The sequence below is a fragment of the Ranitomeya variabilis genome, chromosome 1 (genome assembly GCF_051348905.1).
Source record: "Ranitomeya variabilis isolate aRanVar5 chromosome 1, aRanVar5.hap1, whole genome shotgun sequence".
NCBI lineage: Eukaryota > Metazoa > Chordata > Amphibia > Anura > Dendrobatidae > Ranitomeya > Ranitomeya variabilis.
The window spans coordinates 1,060,291,473-1,060,317,910 of record NC_135232.1 but is presented as its reverse complement, the minus strand read 5'-3'; the positions used below and the strand labels follow the sequence as shown (position 1 = coordinate 1,060,317,910).

At 43.9% G+C, this 26,438-nt stretch overlaps 1 protein-coding gene across 5 annotated transcripts in view; it reads right to left on the bottom strand.

Moving 5' to 3' along the window:
* ATP8A1 (ATPase phospholipid transporting 8A1) overlaps positions 1-26,438 on the bottom strand; it is a 263,767-nt gene that overhangs the window by 197,763 nt on the left and 39,566 nt on the right. For 4 of the 5 annotated variants that reach the window (XM_077279834.1, XM_077279833.1, XM_077279835.1 and 1 more), the window contains exons 4-5: positions 25,037-25,136; positions 4,110-4,208 (exon numbers count right to left, since the gene is read on the bottom strand). In XM_077279834.1, coding sequence (XP_077135949.1) covers positions 4,110-4,208; positions 25,037-25,136 — 199 coding nt within the window. Of the gene's footprint in view, positions 1-4,109; positions 4,209-25,036; positions 25,137-26,438 lie in introns of those variants that run through there. The other variant, XM_077279837.1, reaches the window with a different exon arrangement.

Here is a 26,438-nt window from a genome sequence, read left to right as displayed (position 1 = left end):
CCTATTGGTTTGTGTCTACAGCTGATATGTGCTCAATGTGTCTCCATGGAAACAGACAACAAACGGCATAGTATAATCTTGCAGGGAATGTTCACATACAACTTTAAAGATTCTTTTTTTTTTTTTGCTAAATGCAGTCTATGGCTAGAAAACCACAGTCGTAAATTGCGCTCGGGTGCATTTTTTTTTTTTTTTTTTTTATTTGTTATGCGTACTTTTTTATGTCTATTTAATGTTTAGCCAATTTGATCTGAGTGGGGAGGGAAACTGCGGTAAAAATGCTGAAAGAATTCACAGGCTGTATGTCTCCGCAAGACAATAACTGAAGACAAAGGGCCTATGAAGATTGTAGAGATCTATTGCAGTTACTGTAAAATAAGCAGTGAAGACGCATCAAGCACACGTGACCAAGCGCTTAAACTTATGCATTGGTCTCATACCTTATACTAACAAAGGGGGGCTGAACACAAATGCACGCCACAAATATCAGATTTATATATTTTTTTTAAATTATAAGATCATGTACCTTTTCCTTTACACATCACAAACACTTGGTACTTTGTGTTGGTATATCACATAAGATCCAAATAAAATACATATAAGTATGTGGGCGTAATGGGAAAAAGTTCACAAGGTATGAATACTTTTTCAAGCACTGCACAAAATACATTGTTAACAGGGAAATCTGAATGCAATCAATACTGGACCGCCCTTTGCCTTCACAACATCAATTCTAGGTACAGCTGGACACAGTTTTTGAAGGAGCTCAGCAGGGAGGTTGCTCCAAACATCTGGAGGACTAACCACAGATCATCTTTGATGATCCCAGACAGACTTAATGTTGAGACTAGGTCTCTTTGGGGGTCATCACTTCCAGGACTCCATGTTCTTACTTACACTGAAAATAGTTCTTAATGACATTGTCTGCATTTTTGGGGTCATTGGGCTGCTGCAGAATCAATTTGGAGCCAATCGGATGCCTCCCTGATGGTATTGCGACAAGCAGCGTTTCCCAAACTCCAGTCCTCAGGGCCTCCAGTACGTCATGTTTTTAGGATTTCTTTAATTTTGCACAGGTGATGGAATTATTATTAAGGCATCAGAAACTGCCATGGATTCGCTCACCTGTGCAATCCTGAAAACCTGAAGTGCTAGGGGATGGGATTCTCTCACCTGTGGAATCCTGAAAATCTGAAGTGCTGGGGGATGGGGTTTTGGGAAACCGCGGCATAAAGGATAAGTATCGGTCTGTATTTTTCTGCACTGATGAACCCAAGGAATGGGCAATGCTGAGAACCGCAGACGCAGCGATCAGCCAAGTAAACTTAGTGCAGAAGCTGTCCAATGTCAGCAGATGTCCAGCAGTGCCATCAGCTCAGCAACCAGTGGGACACCCATCTACTGTTTAGAAATAATTGGCAAGATATGGTTTTGATGGAAAAATTGTGGCCAAAAAGCTATACCTTCGCCATGGGAATAAAATCAAGAACTATGCAGGAAAACGTAGGAACAATGGTGCAGAAAATGTCAGCAGGGAGTCAAAATGTGAAATATTTGGCTGTAACAAAAGGCAGTTTGTTCGCCAAAGGCCTGAAGATTGGCCCAATGAGTGTCTGAACAACAGCGAAGCATGAGAGATATTTCTTGCAAGTTTGGGGATAAATTACAGCAAGTTGGGGATTTATTGAAAATTAATGGTGTGTTCATTGTTGAGAAAGAAAGGAAAATACTTATCCATCTTGCAATACCATCAGGGAGGCGTCTGTCGGGCCTTAACCTTATTCTGCGGCAGGACCACCCCAAACATACAGCCAATGTCATCATCATCATCATCAGTGTCCTGGAAGTAATGACGTGGTCTCTATGGTTTATAGTATTGTCTAGGCTTTACACACAATAATCGAAGAATTATTCTATTGTTTTTTTTCTTTTTTAATCCTCAGAGCGGAGAACTTCTCGAAAAACAACAGTCAGACAATGATAGACTTGGAAACCTGCCCAAATAAAAACAAACAAATTGTGGACTGAGTGCGTGAGCGGCACGGCATTGTCAGGGGAACGCATAGAAGATGACAAAGGTCTCCCAAGCGGACCAGGCAAGGTTCTCATCTTCCGAGCTCCCTAAAGAATGTCTGTGCTGCCGCTACCTGAGCGGAATACAGTATAGGCTGCTACAAGGCAACATTCCCAACATAATATCAGAGGATTGCAGCAGTGAATTCAGCACCGACGCTCGAGAACAGCTCAAACGCACAAGACATCAATGGCAGAGCTCGAATCGGGAAAATCCACCCTCTTCATAAAGTCACGGTATAAAGTCAAGTAGTGTTTGGGGAGACATTGTGGGATCATGTGGATAAGATCCATATTTATTCACAAATTGACTAAGTATAAAGTTTTATAGTAGCAAGGTTGGAAGAAGACAAGAGTCCATCAAGTTTAACCTTTAACCCATCGTATCAATCCAGAGGAAAGCAAAACCCCATCAGGCGGAACCAATTGCTCCATATTAGGGGAAAAAGCACCTCATATGGCAATTATACTAAACTGATGGAGTGTGTCGTGTGCAAAGGGGTCGGCCCACCATGACAATAGCTAATTGCTTATGGTCCCATGGCTGGGAACAGCACTGAGCCCAAAGAGCGGAGGCTATGGGCTCTGCAGTGTGAATGGAGCAGTACTCCTGCATTCACAATCTATGGGACTGCCGGAGGTAGCTGAACGCCATCCCCTAGTAGGGCCATCCTACTACTCCGTACGTTTAGTGTAACAAGTTAGGAAAAGACATTGGATCCAAAACAAAGAAAATGAAGCGACTCGGCACTATCATGGAGTTCAGGTGGAGATTACAATGTTGCGCCATTGCACATCCAAAAAAGGTCCGTGAACCAGAGCGGTGCTGAGCTTAATAGACCCCAGACTGGGGAAACGACTGAGGTCCAAAGTAGAGAAAAGCATCACTGAACGTATAAAATTACTTCTTTACTGTCCTTTAAAACACTGTCCTTTTCTTTAATTGTCCTTTAAAACCTATCAGCAGGGAGAGGGAAGGAGCAGGTGCGACTGGTCAGACGCGTATAGAGATGCTTCCACCGGTCTGATCAGAAGGGATTTTATACAGTGAGTGCCACTTGTCTTTTGGAAGGAAGAGAAGTTACTTTCTAAAGAAGTGCATGATTAAAGGAGTATTCCCACCATATAAAGTGATAGCTTTCAGTGACGTCACCTTACGATCAGGTGGAGCACAACCTCTGGCCATGCCACCATTCATGTCAATGAAGACTCAGAATTATTTCTCCTTTACTTTTTGGTGGACTGGGAGAGACTCTGTAAAGGGAACATTTATAAGGAGACATATTGCTAAATTATTTCTGTGGCCACCTACTTGTCAGGATTGGTGGGGGTCCTAGCAATATGCCATCACTTTATAAGATTGGAACCCCCCCCTTCCCCGATGACAATATTTTTGCAACATATTTCTCCAGTTATATGTCAGCTATAAGGTGGATAAGTGATCCCAAGTGGACTGTCATGGAGATTTGCCCAAGGTTCTCACCCTTGTCCCACTCCCAGCTGACAGCACAGATAAGGTAAAGTGTGACATAAAAGGAAGATGCAACATGCCAGGGACCAGACAGCCCATGGAGAGGGAACACTGCTCCATAAAGTACTCTAAAAGTAAGAATTTACTACCTGCTAACTCAGTGGTTAGCACTGTAGCCTGGCCAAGGACAACATCTACAAGGAGTGTGTATGTTCTTCCGGAATTGGCGAGAAAGTTTCCTCCAGGTTCTCTAGTTTCCCACACTCCAAAGACATACTGATCGGAAGTTTAGATTGTGAGCCCCAATGGGGACAGTGATGACATCTATGAAGCGTAATGCCATATGCAAGTAAAATAAAAACTATTATAATTCTGAAAGTTATAGCAATTCAACTAGTAATCTTCATCTGGACTAAATAGACATATTTCTTGCTTCTATATCTTGGCAGTGTCAATCCAGAGGGCAACAAAATATCCATCACGTTACATTATATGCCAGTAAGAATAAACTGTCTCCAGCCAAGTACCTCCAATAGCCAAAAGTATAGAAATGTTTATTACTTACAACATCTTCTATGATCTCCTTCACAGCAGCCACAGCCAAAATGAACAGCAGAGGAACCAGAGTTGTATATCGCCCAGTTGGGGACACGTCGGGAATTTGCTAAAAGACAAAACACATGATGTAAAGTGATATTCCAATATTTGGATTATATTCTTTTTTTTCCACTGCAAACTTTTTGCTTAATTTTGATATTCAATAGCCCAGACCTCCTTTCCAGGCAAAGATCCTAAAAAAGAAGATGGGAAGGAAGGGAGGTGGCGGCGCGGCAGGGAAGGGAGGTGGCGGCGCGGCAGGGAAGGGAGGTGGCGGCGCGGCAGGGAAGGGAGGTGGCGGCGCGGCAGGAAAGGGAGGTGGCGGCGCGGCAGGGAAGGGAGGTGGCGGCCTATGTGGGGAAAGGGCGTGGCTTACAATGCTACAACAAATTGCAGGAAAGTGAAATTTCATTGTTTGTCATTAGCTACTGTGATTAGTTTGACAGCTAATAATAATAACTTTATTGCCCAAATATTAGACAGGATTAATAGATCCTTCTTATGGAGTAGCCAGAATTGATTTGCACTTTACGCCTGGACAAGTCTGTTCTGTCAATCCTAGTTGTGCAATAGTCCGTGCTGTGAACTGGCTGCCATCAGCAGGACCGGTTACTGAAATTCGACGTCTTTTTTATTCACCAGTTCTAAGGATGGAGGAAACGTTTCCGGCTCCCGTGGCAGCAGATCCTGGAATTGCAATTTTAATGGTCTGTACAATCAGATTAAGATGTCATCTCTTACAGCCGTCTAGTTTTGAAGACTGAAAAAAATGCCTACCTATGTTATACCTGTGAGATGCCAGGACATAAACCCAGGAATAACGCAAGGTGATGAAGTGCGGCCCGCGTAGACATTCTAATCCTACACCATCATCGTAGAAGATCCGCCATAGACAGACCTCCTTACTAGATGCATTAGTAACATGAAGCAAGAAGAAGCATCACTGGACATTCAGGCATTAAAGGGGTTCTACCTTTTCATAAAATCATGTTCCCCGGGCACAGTTGAACTAAACTCACCCTCCCCAGGTCCAACTCTGAGTCCGGTACTTGCATTGACATGTTAATAGCGCTGCACACAATCAGGGAGCTCAGCAGCTAAGGAAGGCGATCCATCTTCATGGGTTGAGCCTCCAAGTTCACTGCAACGGCGCGGGGTGCGCCAGCATTGCCAGTATACCCAGACAAACGGATAATCTAAGCAATCCACAAATAAAAAAACGCCTATTCTTCCACACCCTGCATTAGTGATTCAGATATTCTGCTCACCTTGACAAAGACCCAGGACAGGTCGCTAATGTACCCAATCTGATTCACATTATGTACATATATGCTAATCAATAAAATTACCTTGCAAAATATCAATTTGAAGCTGTGTGTGTACGTTGAGTTTTTGCTTGCAGAAATTTCTGCAAGGTTTCCGCATCTCTTGGTAGGAAAAACGCTGCAGCAAAAACGCGCGTTTTGCCGCATTTTTGGTGCATACATTTTCGTACAGCAATGAAGGCTTTTTTGAGCTAAATAAAGATATTTAAACAAAAAAGTTTTGTGATGTAATCTCTTGGTTGGACACCACCTTTTTCAAGCTGATGCAGTGGCATCAGGGTAATGGGATTAGGGCTTGGTGTCAGGAGCTGTCATTGACACTAAGGGTACTGTCACACTCTGCAACTTTCCAAGGATAACGACCAGCGATACGACCTGGCCGTGATCGTTGGAAAGTCATTGTGTGGTCGCTGGAGAGCTGTCACACAGACCGCTCTCCAGCGACCAACGATGCCGAAGGCCCCGGGTAACCAGGGTAAACATCGGGTTACTAAGCGCAGGGCCGCGCTTAGTAACCCGATGTTTACCCTGGTTACCATCGTAAAAGTAAAAAAAAAACAAACAGTACATACTCACATTCCGGTGTCCGTCAGGTCCCTTGCCGTCTGCTTCCCGCTCTGACTGAGTGCCGCCGTAAAGTGAAAGCAGATCACAGCGGTGACGTCACCGCTGTGCTCTGCTCTTACTTTCCGGCCGGGAGTCAGTCAGAGCGGGAAGCAGACTGCAAGGGACCTGACGGACACCGGAATGTGAGTATGTACTGTTTGTTTTTTTTTTACTTTTACGATGGTAACCAGGGTAAACATCGGGTTACTAAGCGCGGCCCTGCGCTTAGTAACCCGATGTTTACCCTGGTTACAAGCGAACGCATCATTGGATCGGTGTCACACACCGATCCAACGATGACAGCGGGAGATCCAGCGACGAAATAAAGTTCCAAACGATCTGCTACGACGTACGATTCTCAGCAGGGTCCCTGATCGCTGCTGCGTGTCAGACACAGCGATATCGTATGGATATCGCTGGAACGTCACGGATCGTACCGTCGTAGCGATCAAAGTGCCACTGTGTGACAGTACCCTTAGCCCTAGGCTTAATAATGAAAAGGTGTCCGCCCAACACCCTTATTTCTAAGCTGATAAGTAAACACTAGTGATGAGCGAATATACTCCTTAAGGCTGAGTCACACAACGATATCGTTAACTATATCGTTGCAACGTCACGCTTTTGGTGACGTAAGCAACGATCCCGCTAACGATCTCGTTATGTGTGACAGCGACCAACGATCAGGCCCCTGCTGGGAGATCGTTGGTCGTTGGGGAATGATCAGGACCATTTTTTGGTCGATGATCACCCGCTGTCATCGCTGTGTGACGCCGATCCAGCGATGTGTTCACTTGTAACCAGGGTAAATATCGGGTTACCAAGCGCAGGGCCGCGCTTAGTAACCCGATATTTACCCTGGTTACCATTGTAAAAGTTAAAAAAAAAAAAAAAACAGCACATACTCACATTCTGATGTCTGTCACGTCCCCCGGCGTCCACAGGGTTAAAACTGCTTTCGGCAGGAGCGCTGGTAATGCACGCGCTGCCGAGAGCTTCCCTGCACTGAATGTGTCAGCGCCGGCCGTAAAGCAGAGCACAGCGGTGACGTCACCGCTGTTACTGCCGGCGCTGACACATTCAGTGCAGGGAAGCTCTCGGCAGCAGCGCGTGCATTAGCAGCACTCCTGCCGAAAGCAGTTTTAACCCTGTGGACGCCGGGGGACGTGACAGACATCAGAATGTGAGTATGTACTGTTTTTTTTTGTTTGTTTTTTTTTTAACTTTTACAATGGTAACCAGGGTAAATATCGGGTTACTAAGCGGGGCCATGCACTTAGTAACCCGATGTTTACCCTGGTTACCCGGGTGCTGCAGGGGGACTTCGGCAGCGTTGAAGACAGTTTCAATGATGCCGAAGTCGTTCCCCTGATCGTTGGTCGCTGGAGAGAGCGGTCTGTGTGACAGCTCCCCAGCGACCACACAACGACTTACCAACGATCACGGCCAGGTCGTATCGCTGGTCGTGATCGTTGGTAAGTCGTTTAGTGTAACAGCACCTTTACTCGAGATTTCCCGAGCACGCTCGGGTGACCTCCGAGTATTTTTCAGTGCTCGGAGATTTAGTTTTCATCGCCGCAGCTGAATGATGTACTTATGGTGGCTATCAGATGTAAATGTGGGGGTTGCCTGGTTGCTAGGGAATCCCACATGTACTTATGCTAATTAACAGATGTAAATCATTCAGCTGCGGCAATAATAATCTCCGAACACTAAAAAATACTCGGAGGTCACCCGAGCGTGCTCAGGAAATCTCGAGTAACGAGTATATTCACTCATCATTACTGGTGACCTCTCTCACAGCAGCTCAGTGATAGACTGCGGGAGTGATTACCTCTTGCCAGCTTATCGCCGGCGGCCGGTTAGAGCAGTCACATCTCCTGACGTGACTGTTCTATATGTGAGATACTGTAGCTGTAGGACACTCGGGATTACATGGACTACGGCGGACAGGTGAGTATATTAGTAGACAAAAGGTTGATTCCAGCTCCAAAAAGATGTCTTGAATAAAATTAAATCCTTTATTGGTGCATATTTAAAAAGACACAGGCTGTATTACTCTCCATAATAAAGACGGGAAACGAGCTACGCGTTTCGATCTATTACAGATCTTTGTCAGAGCTACATAGACACAGACATACCAACATTTTAAAACTACCACCAACCAATCAGCGTAGAGTGCAAAAGCATGTGACTTAAGGTCCTTCTAATGCAATACAAAATTATTTTAAAAACAACATTTCTATACAAAATTTATCAAAATATAAATATAAATAAAAAAGATAGAAAACAGAAAAATAAACAGCTCATAAATATGATGTTAATAATGGTACATTAACTCGTTGCGTTTATTAAGACCAGCTGGAAACCGGGTGTTCAAGTAATAAATCCAAAAGGCTTCACGTGTGTGAAGACAGTGTTTGAAATTCCCACCTCGCTGGGATTTATTAACACGTTCAATACCGTATGCCAAAAGATATTTGGTGCTGCAAGCATGTTGAGTAATAAAATGTTTGGATGCAGCTGAAACCGATCGAGAAGAGTTACCCCCATTTTCAATGTCATATAAGTGTTCATTGATCCGTACTTTCAACTTGCGTGAAGTACAGCCAACATATGACAGTTGACACATAGTGCAGTCAATTTTGTATACCACAAAAGCAGTATTACAATTGATATATTGTTTGATAATAAAGTTTTTTGATTTATCCGAATTTGTAAATGACTTATTGACTGACGTGTGAGCACACATCTTGCATCTAGTGATGGTGAGTATATGGTGGTTTATTATTTTACATTTTTTCTAGGAGACGAGGGAGTCAGGGATTTGGTGTTAGGAGAGTAATTTTAACATTTTCATTTGAATATGTATCTAATTATTTTACTTTTGTGAACACAGGTGCTGGCTGATGAGACTACGTTCTCCCATCAGTGACAGCAGAAGTAGCCCGATGGGAGCAGTAGTCTCATCAGCCCACGTCTGCTGACCTGCGGTAAGCTTTTTACCGCAGGTCACCGCTGCGGGGCGCTGTGACTGATGGTCTTACCGGCAGTAGAGTTCCCGGGGATCACGCTGACATTTGACAACATGACCCCATAGCGCTCAGACTGACGGTCTTACTGGCGCTAGCGTTAGAGCGGGTCACGCTAACATCAGACAGCATAACCCCCACAGCGCTCCGACCGACGGTCTTACCGCGGTAGCGTTACCACCAATAAGAACCACCGCGCCGGTGTTTCCCACACAGTCACACATATTCTAGTGTGGGAAACATTATAGGAAGCTGGTAAAAAACGCAAACAAAAACTCAGCTAATCCGCAAACATTTTATAAGCTCACCGTAAACTCGTTTTAGTTAAAATATACCTTTTATTCCAATTCCTTAAAATTCATCAAATTACCAAAATGTGAACACAGCACCATCACCAAACCAAATAAAAGAGAATACCACAGGGAGATGCCTGACCCTGTAATGGACGGAGCCTCCTTTCCTACCAGCGGAGGCTGGCACCCTAAAAACCTGTGCAATGCCGCCCCCGCTCGCTGACGGCTCTCCCTATTAGCCCAGTAAGGCCCTATTGATGAATAGGGAGTGAAAAGATATTCAGCAGGTGGGACAGAAATAAATGATGTACTGTAATAGGTAAATGTCTTGGTACCAAAAAATTAATATAGTCAAAGAATGTATTTCTTGTTCAAGCTTAAACAAGAAAAGAACCAGTAGAAAAGAGCTATCCCTAGATATCAATAATCCTTTCTTGCACTCTATCTGCCCGACTGCGGGAGTTGGCACCCTGGAACCAGTATATGAAAAGTATATGGAAAGCAGTGTATGATATTAAGAATAGTCATATGCTACTAAAAATATATTCCATTAGCATGGTCAGTTGGTCATAGATACAATCAAATGGTTCATATGCCACAAAGATGGCTCTTTCAATCAACTATAGATCCAAAAATTAAATTCACCCTTGTAATTGACATAAAAAATATACATGCCACAACCACCCATCAAGGTCAAATGAAATAATTGAACACCAAGCCAGACTGCAGCTCACTTTTCCAAGGTTCATATGGAGTATAATAAAGAGCATGACCATGCTAATGGAATATATCTATATCTATCTATATATATATATATATATATATATATATATATATATATATATATATATATATATACACACCATATAATGCTTTCCACTAATTGAAAGAGAATTTGGAAACCTGCACTAGATGTGGTCTGTTGGTCCATTTACTTATGGGATAGGTGTCCATAAATGGAGGGGTTTTTTTCACCATGGCGTCAATTACCACTGTATGGACTTGCATATGCGCTTTCCTCTATAACCACCCTACTCTCTACTCAGTAATTATCAGACACTGGCTATTTCTTTTTTACTGCGCCTCCTTGTGAAAGTGCTCTTAACGTCGCTATAACACTAAGCACTTCATTTTATTTTATAAGCCGACCCGAGTATAAGCCGACCCCCCTAATTTTGCCACAAAAAACTAGGAAAACTTATTCACTCGGTATAAGCCTAGGGTGGAAAATGCAGCAGCTAACTGTGAATTTCAAAAATAAAAATAGATGCTCCATACCATTCATTATTGCCCCATAAGATGCTCCATATAAAGCTGTGCCACATATATAATGCTCTGCACCATTCATTATGGCCCCATAGATGCTCCACATAAAGCTGTGCCATATATAATGCTCTGCACCGTTCATTATGGTCCCATAGATGCTCCACATAAAGCTGTGCCATATATAAAGCTCTGCATCGTTCATTATGGTCCCATAGATGCTCCACATAAAGCTGTGCCATATATAATGCTCTGCACCGTTCAGTATGGCCCCATAGATGCTCCATAGAAAGCTGTGCCATATATAATGCTCTGCACCGTTCATTATGGCCCCATAGATGCTCCACATAAAGCTGCCCCATATATAATGCTCTGCACCGTTCATTATGGCCCCATAGATGCTCCACATAAAGCTGTGCCATATATAATGCTCTGCACCGTTCATTATGGTCCCATAGATGCTCCACAGAAAGCTGTGCCATATATAATGCTCTGCACCGTTCAGTATGGCCCCATAGATGCTCCTTATAAAGCTGTGCCATATATAATGCTCTGCACCGTTCATTGTTGCCCCATAGATGTGCCATAGAAAGCTGTGCCCCATATATAATGCTCTGCACCGTTCAGTATAGCCCCATAGATGCTCCATACAAAGCTGTGCCATATATAATGCTCTGCACCGTTCAGTATGGCCCCATAGATGCTCCATAGAAAGCTGTGCCATATATAATGCTCTGCACCATTCAGTATGGCCCCATAGATGCTCCACAGAAAGCTGTGCCATATATAATGCTCTGCACCGTTCAGTATTGCCCCATAGATGCTCCATATAAATCTGTACAATATATAATGCTACTGCTGCAATAAAAAGAAAAAATGACATACTCACCTCTCTTGCTGCCCGCAGCTCCTCAGCGTCCCGTCTCGGCGCCTCTCCGCACTGACTGTTCAGGCAGAGGGCGGCGCGCACACTAGTACGTCATCGCGCCCTCTGACCTGAACAGTCAGAGCAAGAGGACGGGAAGACGGAGCGGCGCCCGGCGTGTGGAACAGGGACAGGTAACTGACATACTTACCTGCTCCCGGCGTCCCTGGCTCCTTATCCCGGACAGCTGGTCTCCGGGTGCCGCAGCCTCTTCCTCTGTCAGCGGTCACCGTTACCGCTCATTAGAGAAATGAATATGCGGCTCCACCCCTATGGGGGTGGAGTCCATATTCATAACTTTAATGAGCGGTCCCACGTGACCGCTGAACAGGGGACGAGCTGCGGCACCGAAGACAGTGGGACGGGCAGGGGGAGCGCCAGGAGAGCCGGGACTAGGTGAGTATGCGACAGTCCCCTCTCCCCCTCATCCGCCGACCCCACCGCCGATCATGACTCGAGTATAAGCCGAGAGGGGCATTTTCAGCCCAAAAATTTGGGCTGAAAATCTCAGCTTATACTCGAGTATATACGGTATATCCCTGAAGTAGCGGGGACACCAGCTTTTAGGTTCCAGGGTGCCAACTCCCGCAGTCGGGCAGAAAGAGCGCAAGAAAGGATTATTGATATCTAGGGATAGCTCTTTTCTACTGCTTCTTTTCTTATTTAAGCATGAACAAGAAATACATTCTTTGACTATATTAATTTATTGATACCAAAACATTTATATATTACAGTACATCATTTCACTCCCCATTCATCAATAGGGCCTTATAGGGAGAGCCGTCAATGAGCGGGGGCGCCATTGCGCAGGTTTTTAGGGTGCCAGCCTCCGCTGGTAGGTAGGGAGGCTCAGTCCATTATAGGATCAGGCACCTCCCTGTGGTATTCTCTTAATTGGTTTGGTGATGGTGCGGTGTTCACGTTTGGTAATTTGATGAATTTTAATTAATTGCAATAAAAGGTACCGTATATTTTAACTAAAATATTAAGAGTTTACGTTGAGCTTATTGATTTTTTTCCTCTTACGTTCATCTTTTCTTTTTTTAAACAATGATAGGTATTGGATTAAACACTTTTATACCTGCTTTTTTGCTATGGATTTCACGGACTCAATTGAAGTCAATGGGTGCAGAAACGCACAAAGAATTGACAAGCTGCATAAAAAAAAAAAAAACGCACTGCAAATACTCAGGAAATTTACTGATCATGTGCACAACACTTATTATTTATTATTATTTATTTATTGTTATAGCGCCATTTATTCCATGGCGCTTTACAAGTGAGGAGGGGTATACATAATAAAAACAAGTACAATAATCTTGAACAATACAAGTCATAACTGGTACAGTAGGAGAGAGGACCCTGCCCGCGAGGGCTCACAATCTACAAGGGATGGGTGAGAATACAGTAGGTGAGGGTAGAGCTGGTCATGCAGCGGTTTGGTCGATCGGTGGTTACTGCAGGTTGTAGGCTTGTCGGAAGAGGTGAGTATTCAGATTCTTTTTGAAGGTTTCGATGGTGGGCGAGAGTCTGATGTGTTGTGGTAGAGGGTTCCAGAGTAGGGGTGATACGCGAGAGAAATCTTGTATATGATTGTGGGAAGAGGAGATAAGAGGGGAGTAGAGAAGGAGATCTTGTGAGGATCGGAGGTTGCGTGTAGGAAAGTACCGGGAGATGAGGTCACAGATGTAAGGAGGAGACAGGTTGTGGATGGCTTTGTACGTCATGGTTAGGGTTTTGTACTGGAGTCTCTGGGCAATGGGGAGCCAGTGAAGGGATTGACAGAGGGGAGAGGCCGGAGAATAGCGGGGGGACAGGTGGATTAGTCGGGCAGCAGAGTTTAGAATAGATTGGAGGGGGGCGAGAGTGTTTGAGGGGAGGCCACAGAGCAGGAGGTTGCAGTAGTCAAGGCGAGAGATGATGAGGGCATGGACTAGGGTTTTTGCAGATTCTTGGTTGAGGAATGAACGGTTTCGTGCAATATTTTTGAGTTGAAGTCGGCAGGAAGTGGAAAGGGCTTAGATATGTGGTTTGAAGGAGAGATCAGCATCAAGGATAACCCCGAGGCAGCGAGCTTGTGGGACTGGGGAGAGTGGGCAGCCATTTACTGTAATGGTTAGGTTCGTTGGGGGGGGGGGGGGGGTCACGTGAGATGGGGGAAAGATGATGAATTCTGTTTTGTCCATGTTAAGTTTCAGAAATTTAGCGGAGAAGAAGGATGAAATAGTGGACAGACATTGAGTGATTCTGGTTAGTAGGGAGGTGATATCTGGTCCAGAGATGTAGATCTGTGTGTCTTCAGCATAGAGGGGATACTGTAAGCCATGAGATTCTATGAGCTGTCCCAGGCCAAAGGTGTAAATGGAGAAGAGCAGGGGCCCAAGGACTGAACCTTGTGGGACTCCGACAGATAGGGGGCGAGGTGAGGAGGTGGTGTGTGAGTGGGAGACGCTGAATGTCCGGTCTGTAAGGTATGATGAGATCCAGGATAGGGCCAAGTCTGTGATGCCAAGGGATGAGAGGGTCTGTAATAATAGGGAATGGTCCATTGTGTCAAAGGCAGCCGACAGGTCGAGGAGGAGGAGAACAGAGTAGTGTCGCTTGCTCTTGGCGGTTAAGAGGTCATTGGTGACCTTAGTTAGCGCAGTTTCAGTGGAATGGTGTGACCGGAAGCCAGATTGTAAGCGGTCAAAGAGGGAGCAAGAAGAGAGATGGGAGGACAGTTCAAGGTAGACGTGTTGTTCCAGTAGTTTTGAGGCATAGGGGAGAAGTGATATAGGGCGATAGCTAGATACAGAGGATGGGTCAAGAGAGGGCTTTTTGAGGATAGGTGTGATGGAGGCATGTTTAAAGCTTGAGGGGAAAACACTAGTTGTTAGTGATAGGTTGAAGAGATGGGTTAGGGTTGGGATGAAGATTGTGGTGAGGTTTGGGATGAGGTGGGATGGGAGCGGGTCAAGTGCACAGGTGGTGAGATGCGATCTTGAGAGTAGAGTGGCGAGTTGATCTGCTGTAATGGTGGAGTAGTTGGTTTTGGAGGTGGAGGGTAGGGGTTGGGAGGAAGGGCTCTGGAGCTTGTTGACCAAAACTGTCTCTGATGTTATCAATCTTCTGCTTGAAGAATGAGGCAAAGTCTTCAGCAGAGATAAGTGAGGAGGGAGGAGGTGCTGGGGGACGGAGGAGAGAATTGAAGGTGTTGAATAACTGTTTAGGGTTGTGAGACAGGGAGGATATGAGAGATGAGAAGTAGGTTTGTTTAGCTGTGGCGAGGGCGGTCTTGAAAGTAGTGAGGGACTGTTTGAATGCGATTAAGTGGTTGTTGGAGTGGGATTTTTTCCATCTGCGCTCAGCAGCCCTGGAAGCTCGCCACAGTTCTTTGGTCAGGCTGGTGTGCCAGGGCTGTCTGTTGATTTTGCGAGCTTTGGTATGTGTAAGTGGGGCACTTCTGGATTGTCATTGAATTAGCTTGCATAAGGATTCCATAGCATTTTTTGGCCCATTTCCACGCGGAAAAAAACACATCAAAAACACACAGTGTGCACACAGCCCGAGAGTCCAGCGGATGTTCCTTCCTGTATGCAGTGGGACCACGACCCACTCCTGCACCTCTCCTTTAAATTTTCAGTGCAGACCATTTTTTCTATTTTGACTTTTCATTTTAGACCTGACAGCACCTCTAAGCGCTTCGTAAAGGATGCGGCACAGCTGGGTTAGTGCAAAGTGTGAGACCTTAGGATAACACAGGAGATATCCGGCCCTACACGCTGGAATCTCACAATCCAGAAGATCAAGCCCAACTGTCACTAGAAGGTCAGGACTTTTAGGGAGAAATTAGACCCACTAGTGACCAGTTTTGTTAATCGGTGATAATTAGAAAAATCACCATTCTGGAATTAACCACTATTTTCTTAAATAAAAAGGGCAGCCCCAGACTGGTGATAGGTGGTCTTTAAGTCCACCAAAACTAAAGGAATTCTATCCAAAGAAAAGAAGAAAAGAAAATTCAGCAGCTGGACAGCTCCCAGAACTCTATTCCCATAACATCTCTGGAAAACTAATGTTATTGCCCAAACCATCCAAATATGTATCCAGATCATTACAAAGCAGCAGCAAAAAACACAAAAACACAATAAACACCAAGTCAGTAACATACAAGTGCTTCTCACTAATTAGAATATCATCAAAAAGTTAATTTTTCAGTTCATCGATACAAAAAGTGAAACTCATTATATAGTCATTACAGAGTGATCTATTTCAAGTGTTTATTTCTGTTAATGTTGATGATTATGGCTTACAGCCAATGAAAACCCAAAAGTCATTATCTCAGTAAATTAGAATACTTTATAACACCAGCTTGAAAAATGATTTTAAAATCTGAAATGTTTGCCTACTGAAATGTATGATCAGTAAATGCACTCAATACTTGGTCGGGGCTCTGAAATAAATGAACTTTTTGATGATATTCTAATTTTGTGAGAAGCACCTGAATATGATAAATCAGCAAAGCATGGGAACAGCTCAAATAAAGTTTTATGATGTCTACATAGAAAATAATTGAATGGGGGGTATTCACAACCTTTGAAAAGTAAAGCGCCATGGAATAAATGGCGCTATAACAATAAATAATAATAATAATAATAATAATAAATAGAATTTCATAGGAGCCACCGTAGAATAATACATTAAAATCCTCAAAAAATTAGGATGAATATACTAATTTGATCAGATAGACACCATTGTGTCCCTGATAGCCTGTGAAACCGTTGATAGTCAAGGTAAAAAAAAAAAATTGCCCATGTCTGCCGATTGCTGGTGTTGCCCAGGATATAAATATAAGACAGGAAACATGTACAGTGCCTAAAAGTAGTATTCAACCCCCTGCAGATTTAGCAGGTTTAATAAGATGCAAATAAGTTAGAGCCTTCAAACTTCAAACAAGAGCAGGATTTATTAACAGATGCATAAATCTTACAAACCAAAAAGTTTTGTTGCTCAGTTAAATTTTTATAAATTTTAAACATAAAAGTGTGGGTCAATTATTCTTCAACCCCTAGGTTTAATATTTTGTGGAATAACCTTTGTTTGCAATTACAGCTAATAATCGCCTTTTATAAGACCTGATCAGGCCGGCACAGGTCTCTGGAGTTATCTTGGCCCACTCCTCCATGCAGATCTTCTCCAAGTTATCTAGGTTCTTTGGGTGTCTCATGTGGACTATAATCTTGAGCTCCTTCCACAAGTTTTCAATTGGGTTAAGGTCAGGAGACTGACTAGGCCACTGCAACACCTTGATTTTTTGCCTCTTGAACCAGGCCTTGGTTTTCTTGGCTGTGTGCTTTGGGTCGTTGTCTTGTTGGAAGATGAAATGACGACCCATCTTAAGATCCTTGATAGAGGAGCGGAGGTTCTTGGCCAAAATCTCCAGGTAGGCCGTGCTATCCATCTTCCCATGGATGCGGACCAGATGGCCAGGCCCCTTGGCTGAGAAACAGCCCCACAGCATGATGCTGCCACCACCATGCTTGACTGTAGGGGTGGTATTCTTGGAATCGTATGCAGTGCCATCCAGTCTCCAAACGTCACGTGTGTGGTTGGCACCAAAGATCTCGATCTTGGTCTCATCAGACCAGAGAACCTTGAACCAGTCAGTCTCAGAGTCCTCCTAGTGATCATGAGCAAACTGTAGACGAGCCTTGACATGACGCTTTGAAAGTAAAGGTACCTTACGGGCTCGTCTGGAACGGAGACCATTGCGGTGGAGTACGTTACTTATGGTATTGACTGAAACCAATGTCCCCACTGCCATGAGATCTTCCCGGAGCTCCTTCCTTGTTGTCCTTGGGTTAGCCTTGACTCTTCGGACAAGCCTGGCCTCGGCAAGGGAGGAAACTTTCAAAGGCTGTCCAGGCCGTGGAAGGCTAACAGTAGTTCCATAAGCCTTCCACTTCCGGATGATGCTCCCAACAGTGGAGACAGGTAGGCCCAACTCCTTGGAAAGGGTTTTGTACCCCTTGCCAGCCTTGTGACCCTCCACGATCTTGTCTCTGATGGCCTTGGAATGCTCCTTTGTCTTTCCCATGTTGACCATGTTTGAGTGCTGTTCACAAGTTTGGGGAGGGTCTTAAATAGTCAGAAAAGGCTGGAAAAAGATAATTAATCCAAACATGTGAAGCTCATTGTTCTTTGTGCCTGAACTACTTCTTAATACTTTAGGGGAACCAAACAGAATTCTGGTGGGTTGAGGGGTTGAATAATAAATGACCCTCTGAAAAGACTTTCACAATTTAAAAAAAAAATAAACAAAGAAATAACATTCTTTTTTGCTGCAGTGCATTTCACACTTCCAGGCTGATCTACAGTCCAAATGTCACAATGCCAAGTTAATTCCAAATGTGTAAACCTGCTAAATCTGCAGGGGGTTGAATACTACTTGTAGGCACTGTATATAGCAGCAAATGGTAATTAGAGGAAAATTCCCCTTCATACACGGTTTCTATCTGAATAGTACTCTGATGTAACATCTAGTACTATAGTGTACTTCATACACTATTTCTAACTGAATAGTGCTCCAATCCAACATCTAGTAGAAGATTGCACTCTATGAAAAGAATTAGACAAATTGTCAGCACTTCACAAGCTAAGAACACTACATATTGCCCGTGGATGGAAATCACTGCTGACATATGAATGGTGGCTGGACGCAGTCTCCCCACACTCCGACGCACGTTTCACTGATGCTTCTTCAAAGATATGTTATTGTGAACAGTTAAAGTTGAAGATGAAATGATCTCTAAAAGGCCTAAAGTTAAAGATGACATTTTCCTCGTATTTTAGGCAAAAAAATATGTTTTCATCTTTTACATTTTTAAAATTATTAAAAGAAAAATTAGCTGATGCAAAACTTTGGGCACCCTGCATGGTTAGTATCCCCTTTGAAAGTATCACAGCTTGTAAATGCTTTTTTTAGCCACACAAGTGTCTTTCAATTCTTGTTTGAGAGATTTTCATCCATTCTTTCTTGAAAAATTCTTCCAGTTCTATGAGATTCCTGGGTCGTCTTGCATTCACTGCTAGTTTGAGGTCTAGCCACAGATTTTCAATGATGTTCAGATCAGGGGACAGTGAGGGCCATTGTAAAACCTTCAGCTTGCACCTTTTGAGGTTGTCTATTGTGGATTTTGACGTATATTTGGGATCATTATTCATTTATACAAGACATCCTCTTTTCAACTTCAGCTTTTTTACAGATGGGGTTGTTTGCATCAAGAATTTGTTGAAATTTCATTGAATTCCTTCTTCTCTCTAGATGTGAAATGATCCCTGTACGATTGTACATGTTCCCTGTACCACTTGTTTCCAAAATGCATCAGGCTTGTTTAAATATTCTTTTGCATACTTCTGATGGTGAAATTTATGGTGATGAAGCAGGAGAGGTTTTCTTCTGATGACTTCCAATAAGGCAATATTTGTGCAGGTGTCTCTGAACAGTAGAACAATGTAGCACAACTCCAGTCTGCTAAATCTTTCTGAAGGTCTTTTGCAGTCAAGCAAGGTTTCTGATTTGCCTCTGTAGCAATCCTGTGAGCAGTTCTCACTGAAATTTTGCTTGGTCTTCCAGACCTTATCTTGACCTCCACTGTTCCTCCTGTTAACTGCCATTTCTTAATTACATCTCGAACTGAGGATAGGGCAACTTGAAAACGCTATGCGATTTTCTTATAACCTTCTGCTGCTTTATGTGCCTCCTCCATTTTCATTTTCAGAGTGCTAGGCAATTGATTAGAAGAACCCGTGGCTGCCGTTTCTGGCACAAAGTTAGAGGAGGCTGGGTTTTTTATAAAGCTGGGAAATTTGCATCTCCTGGCCTTTCCTAATGATGGTGGTGAACAAGCCATAACCCTAACAGGTTAACTAAGGTGTGAAACCTTGGTCAAAGTTATCTGAGCACACAAATCTCCAAAGGTGCCCAAACTTTTGCATCGGCACAGTTTCCTTTAGGTAATTTTAAAAATGTAAAAGATATATATATATATATATATATATATATATATATATATATATATATATATATATATATATATATATATATATATATATATATATATATATATATATATATATATATATATATATATATATATATATATATATTTCCTACAATACAACGGAAATGTATCATCTTTAACTTTAAAACCATTTAGAGATCATTTCATCTTTAACTTACCGTACTTAATTTCTTACAACAACAGTAATTTTGACTAGGGGTGCCCTAACTTTTACATGCCACTGTATAATCACGGTATGTAGACCTCGACCCACAGCGTATCATTGCTTTCTAGCTCCACATCCAAATTTGGTGAAGACACACCAATATAACAACCCCGCTTGACATCTCACCCGTTATTAGAAAACCTTAGCATGTGCGTAAAACTAGGCTTTGTGTAGTAGGTTAAAGAGCCGCAAGCTACAGTCACTACATCATCGGCTTTACTATAAAGGATCGCTCCATAGAAGCCCAAGATTGTATGCCCTTATTATAAATCATCCTTGTGTGCTGCAGTGATCGCCACGTGGAATATTACCGAGTACAGAAAGCCCTTGGACGTTGCTGACACAAAAGTGCCCAGTGTGAATAAAGGCATACAGCATTATTATTCACACTAACAATGGTCCAATCAATAAGCAAAGAGAAAAACCTACACACTGGCCCTGTTATAGCATCACCGTAGGAGCTCCAGTAAGGGGCTGTCATGTGCTACAAGTTATAGCTGGGCACAACAACGATTCAGAGCGATTTGTGTATTTCTTACATTTCTGTGGATCTGCAGCACAAGTACGGTATATAGAATTGAGCATAATGGTGCACCCCTTAGGAGGGTACTAGTTTGAATAAACATACTTATTGTTACATGTCCATTGTTCCTATATGTCCCACAGTTGGATATTCAGACATATAAGGGTGAAATGAGAATTGGGGCTCATATGCCCCTGTCACCGAAAATGGGGGGGGGGGGGGACTTCCAATGAGGGAATGCTATGCCTACCAGAGGTAAGGCCTCGGGTTCTCCAACCTTCCCCTTGAGTACTAATCCACGCAGGTGGAAAGGGCACGACTAAGGGTGACCTGTACAGTCAGACAGGAGATGGAGCAAGTTTTGAAGCAAATAGTAATGAGCCAACGCGCTGTGATAAGGTGTTATCTGAGAATGCTCGAGTAACAACTGCGTGTCATCGGCGTGCTCGAAAAATATGTTCAAGTCCTCGCGGCTCCATGTCACACGGCTGTTCAACAGCCACAACACATGCAGGGATTGTCTAACAAACAGGCTGTCTAACAGCCACAACACATGCAGGGATTACCTAACAGGCTGTCTAACAGCCGCGAGACATGGAGGGATTGTCTAACAAACAGGCTGTCGAACAGCCACAACACATGGAGGGATTACCTAACAAACAGGCTCTCTAACAACCGCGAGACATGCAGGCACGGGGATTTGAACATATTTTTCAAAGCACACCGAAGACACTAGGTTAGCACACGAGCATGCTCGGAGAGCACCTTATGCAAGAACGCTTGCTCATCACTAATGACCACTGGTATGCAGATTATGACTGGGTGACCAAAGGCAGTCCTCAATAGCCTCCAAAATGACTGACATTTTTTGTAATTTAATTTCTCTAGTAAAAATTGAAGTAGAAGCTAGATCTAAAATACTGTGGGCACAAAAAGCATTCAGGAGCTAAAGTTCAATTACGGTAAGTGAGTGGAGAAGCAAGAATATGGTAATGTCGGCCAAATTTGCCGATCAGGTATGCTGAATTCAATATGCCTAATCTGTTCTCCCAGGAGATAAACTGCAAGCTCAGTAGACCCATCATGTCTGTGTACGTGGCGTTAATAAGAAAGCTGCCAGGAGAGCAAGAATTCAGCCAACGGCTATTTTAGGCATATATTCATCTTAAAGGGAACCTGTCACCCCCAAAAATCGAAGGTGAGCTAAGCCCACCGTCATCAGGGGCTTATCTACAGCAATCTGGAATGTCCCCGGATGTGTCCTGAAAGATGAGAAAAAGAGGTTAGATTATACTCACCCAGGGGCGGTCCCGGTCCGATGGGCGTCGCGGTCCGGTCCGATGGGCGTCACATCTTCTTACGATGACGTCCTCTTCTTGTCTTCACGCTGTGGCAACGGCGCAGGCGTACTGATTTGCCCTGTTGAGGCAGAGCAAAGTACTGCAGTGCGCAGGTTCAGGGAAAGGTCAGAGAGGCCCAGCGCCTGCGCACTGCAGTACTTTGCTCTGCCCTCAACAGGACAAATCAGTACGCCTGCGCCGGAGCCACAGCGTGAAGACAAGAAGAGAACGTCATCTGATGAAGATAGGAGGCCCCGGACCAGACCGCGACGCCCATCGGACGCGGACCGCAGCGGGACCACCCCTGGGTGAGTATAATCTAACCTCTTTTTCTCATCTTTTAGGATACATCGGAGGCTTATCTACTGCATTACAGAATGCTGTAGTTAAGCCCCTGATGCCGGTGGGCTTAGCTCACCTTCAATTTTGGGGGTGACAGGTTCCCTATAAGGGGAAATGGTCTCCACCATACATGCTATATACTTGAAGATAGAGGGGTAATCCTGCAGATAACTAGTGTTTAAATCATGCTGTGCTGGCTTACTGAACCGGGGGCTCTAGGGAGAAAATTAAGCTTTATTCTCCCTGCAGCCACTCACTTCCAGTCATCAAGGCGGAGCAGGGAGGTTTAACAGTCACCACTCACAACATAGTGACCATCCGGTAATCAGTCTCTGTACTGACTGCTATCCTGCAGTACAGTGTACGAGTGCAGAGCAGGCCGTCAACCAAGCGCTGGGGAGTGAGTACAGTACAATCACTGTAGTGAGTGGTGGTAACTTACTGCTCCCTGCATCGGATCAATGATTGGAAACAACCAGCTGCAGGGAAAATATAACTTAATTTTCTCCCTGTTGCCACTGATCCAGTAAGGCAGGCTTTAAAGGATATTTACCTGCAGATAGCGCATATATGTGAAGGTAAATAACGCTTTGGAGGTAATTGGTTCCCTACAGGACTACCAGTAATTTACATCCTGCAAACCAGTTCTCCCCAGAAGGCCTCTCAGTAGCGGCATCGCTTGCCAAGCACACAGGTCATAAGCAAACAAAGAAAAGGCTGACAAAAGAGAAAGCACCTAAATAGATTATTGCATAGCTAAACACCAGGTAAACCTGTTTGGTTAGTGCGTTTTGCCAAAACAGAGCAGTCCGTGCAGAAGGAGCAAACACTGACTGGTGCCACAAGCCAAGGAGATCACAAAGTGAAACATGACACAAAGATTAATTGTTTTCAAAGTGATCGATTACAACTCAGTGACATTAAATAATATCCTTAAAATAATATTAAAAACAAACTCGCTAGGCTGGCCGGCATGTGATACGCTGGATATTCTCTTGCAGGTAAAATGCCTGCTCCACTCCTGTAGGGTAACAGCCGATGGCGAGGAGACGTGCGACGTCCAGCTGCCCGACAATAACAGAGCGCTGCCCGCAGCCTGTCCTCTGCCAGACATTCCCCATATCTCCTCACACCTAATCTCTGGTTCTCACAAGTTCTCATTCTGGGTTCTCCTCTTGTCTGCTCCTCACATAACCAACACTGATATTTCTCCCTTAACTAGCCCCATAATTTGGAACTCGCTACTCCACCCGGTCAGACTACATATTCTTCAAAAGCAACAGGAACATCCCGTCTCTCCAGAAAAAGCTTACACCCTACAGTATCGGTGTATCGGCAGCACGGTGGCTCAGTGGTTAGCATTGCAGCGCTGGGGTCCTGGGTTCTAATCCCACCAAGGACAACATCTGCAAGGAGTTTGTATGTTCTCCGTGTTTGCGTGGGTTTCCTCCGGGTTCTCCGGTTTCCTCCCACATTCCAAAGACATACTGATAGGGAATTTAGATAATGTGTGCAAACTGTAAAGCGCTGCGGAATATGTTAGCGCTATATAAAAAGATTATTATTATTATTTTATCCCTGCCACCACCATGCCGCCATGCGCTCAAGCTTGTACCCTCATCTGTCTCTTTAGCCTTTACAGTGCAGTCTGCGATCCCTCGGGGGCAGGGTCAACCCTCTACTCCATTTTGTCAGGAAGCTCATATTTATTATACGTTCTTCCCGCATTTAAATCCCTTTTCACCATGGGATGTACTGGTAAGGTTGTACGGAGGGGTGTATTGAGTGGGCTAGGGAGCTGTGTTATACCACCAGCACTTGCTTCTAGCAGCGGTCATTTCTTCTACGAACTGCAATAGTATAGAAGCATATTCAACAATCGCAAATTCAAGTCCCCTGACAAAACTTTAAAAAAATAAAAAAAAAAGTAAATCATGCCCTCTTTTCCAGTTCTAAAAATAATGAAAAAATATTGTTAATCTGCTAAGAAAATACAGAATTAACCCATGAAATAAATATTGTTAAAAACCAAAAAAATGCCAAAATTGTCATATTTGGGGGCTGCTGCTATTCACTCAAAAAATGTGTAGTATACTCCAAAATTGTGTACAGACAAAAAAACAAAAAAAAAACAAATACAAGTTACTTAACGGAACAATAAAAAGAAAAGCAATAATTGGCTTAAAAAAATTGACTCACAAACAAACAAAAAAAATTGAATTGTTTAGGTCCATAAAAAAACCTCTATAAAGTTTGATATTGCTGTAATCAGACTGATCTGCTGAATTATTTTCAATAATAATTTTTAAAAATGAAACCGAAGAAATAATGGCGGATTTGCGTTTAATTTCACCAGATCACTTCATTTGCAATTATTTTCCCGGTTTTGCAGTACATTATATCGTAAAATTAATGACAAAAAAAGCTATCCCTTACATGGCTAGGCTGAAAGGAAAAAAAGTGAAGAAACGAAGGAAAGAATGAAAAGGGAAAAATGAGAAATCTGGAAGGGGCTCACATGGCGGCACAGGGCATCATCCAGTGATATGAGAGTATACAGCCACTTTACAGATGAAGACGAGACACTCCTTTGACTTCTTGGTGACTACTTCAGGGCAGAAGTGCCTCCAGAATATTAGAGGACAGTCCCTGGCATGAGCATACAGCCATAGAAGCAGCATGCAGGCGGGAGGGAGCGTACGGTGCACTCCGTTAACTGCTCACATCATGCAGCATGAGCATACAGCCATAGCAGCATCACGCAGGCAGGAGGGAGCGTACGGTGCGCTCAGTTGATAGCTCACATTATGCAGCATGCGCACACAGCCATAGCAGCATCACGCAGGCAGGAGGGAGCGTACGGTGCGCTCAGTTGACGGCTCACATTATGCAGCATGAGCATACAGCCATAGCAGCAGCACGCAGGCAGAGGGGAGCGTACGGTGCGCTCAGTTGACGGCTCACATCATGCAGCTTACCTGGAGCAAGGCAATGAACAGGAAAAACGAGTTGGCTGCTCTTCTGAACTGTGAGTAGAGAAATCTTGGGAGAAATGTGAACGGGTTGTATTTTGCAGTGCTGGAAAACAAAGCAGAATTTCAGCATCAATGCAGATATTTTCTCTTTCCATTATTTATTATTTCACACTAGTTCTTGCCTTGGAAAAACACCGCTGGTACATTACAGAGCTTGATTTATCAGCCTGTCTGCGAGGAGCTAACCCATGAGACTACGCTCATATACAGCACTAAATTAGAATGTACCTCTGCCCATGGGGAAAGAAGTCGGCGAGGAAACATTAGAAATAGTCATTATGACAGCCACTGCATCACCGACGATTCCTCCCACAGCATGGACCTGGCCATGCTGTAAGCAAGCACCAGAAGATCTAAGTGGAGATGCCTTCATGAAGAATAGCGTTGTGCTTTTCATTTAAGGTCAAACAATCCCTACATTTCATAATATACATTGCATACTTTGCTCAATGGCCCTGAGGGGGCAGGTGTACTCATCCAGCTAAAGCCCATGAGCCCACGTGTATTCAGTGCACGCCCAGCCAGGTTGACGGCTGAAGCTTGTACTGAGCAGTGAGAGAATTCAGCAGCAGCAGGGACATTGAGGAGCAGTCAATCGGACATAAAGTTAAAATTTTCAAAAGGATTGTACAGCCATTATAACAAGGATTTCCAGAGCAAGTACACCGACATCATCAGGTTTAATTATATAATAATGTATGCATTTTTATAGTCACATTTCGTAACAAATGAAGTATACTTTAAAGGGAACCTGTCACCCCCCCAGGGCCTATTAAGGTAAAAGAGCCACCTTCAGCAGCACTAAGGCTGCATTCTGTGTGGTGGCTCTTATGTTTAGTATCCCTAGGAATGCTGAAATAATGACTTTTATAAAATTTGGCGCCATACCTCTAGAGTCAGGGAGGTATGATTTCTTCCTGACTCATCCGCCTCGCAATCGCCATCATCCCACCGGGCGCATACTCCTCTCTGTCTTGTGCAGTCACCGGCGCTCTGCATTTATTTATCGGATATGCGCCGTGCGTGCTGCCCTGGAACTTACATCAAGTGATGTAAGTAGATTGCGCCTGCGTACAGCGCCAGATTCCCAGCCCCACAGTGTGAATACATCATAACACACTGCGGGTGGGATCTGGGGCCTCCGCTGTGCGGAGGCGCAATCTACATACATCACTTGATGCAAGTTCCAGGGCAGCAAAATAAATGCAGAGCGCAGGCGCCAGTGACTGCACAAGACAGAGGAGGCGGCGCCCGGTGGGATGATGGACGGCTGCGAGCCACACGAGTCAGGGAGAAATCATACCTCCCTGACGCAATAGAGGTATGGTAGGAAATTTATAAAAGT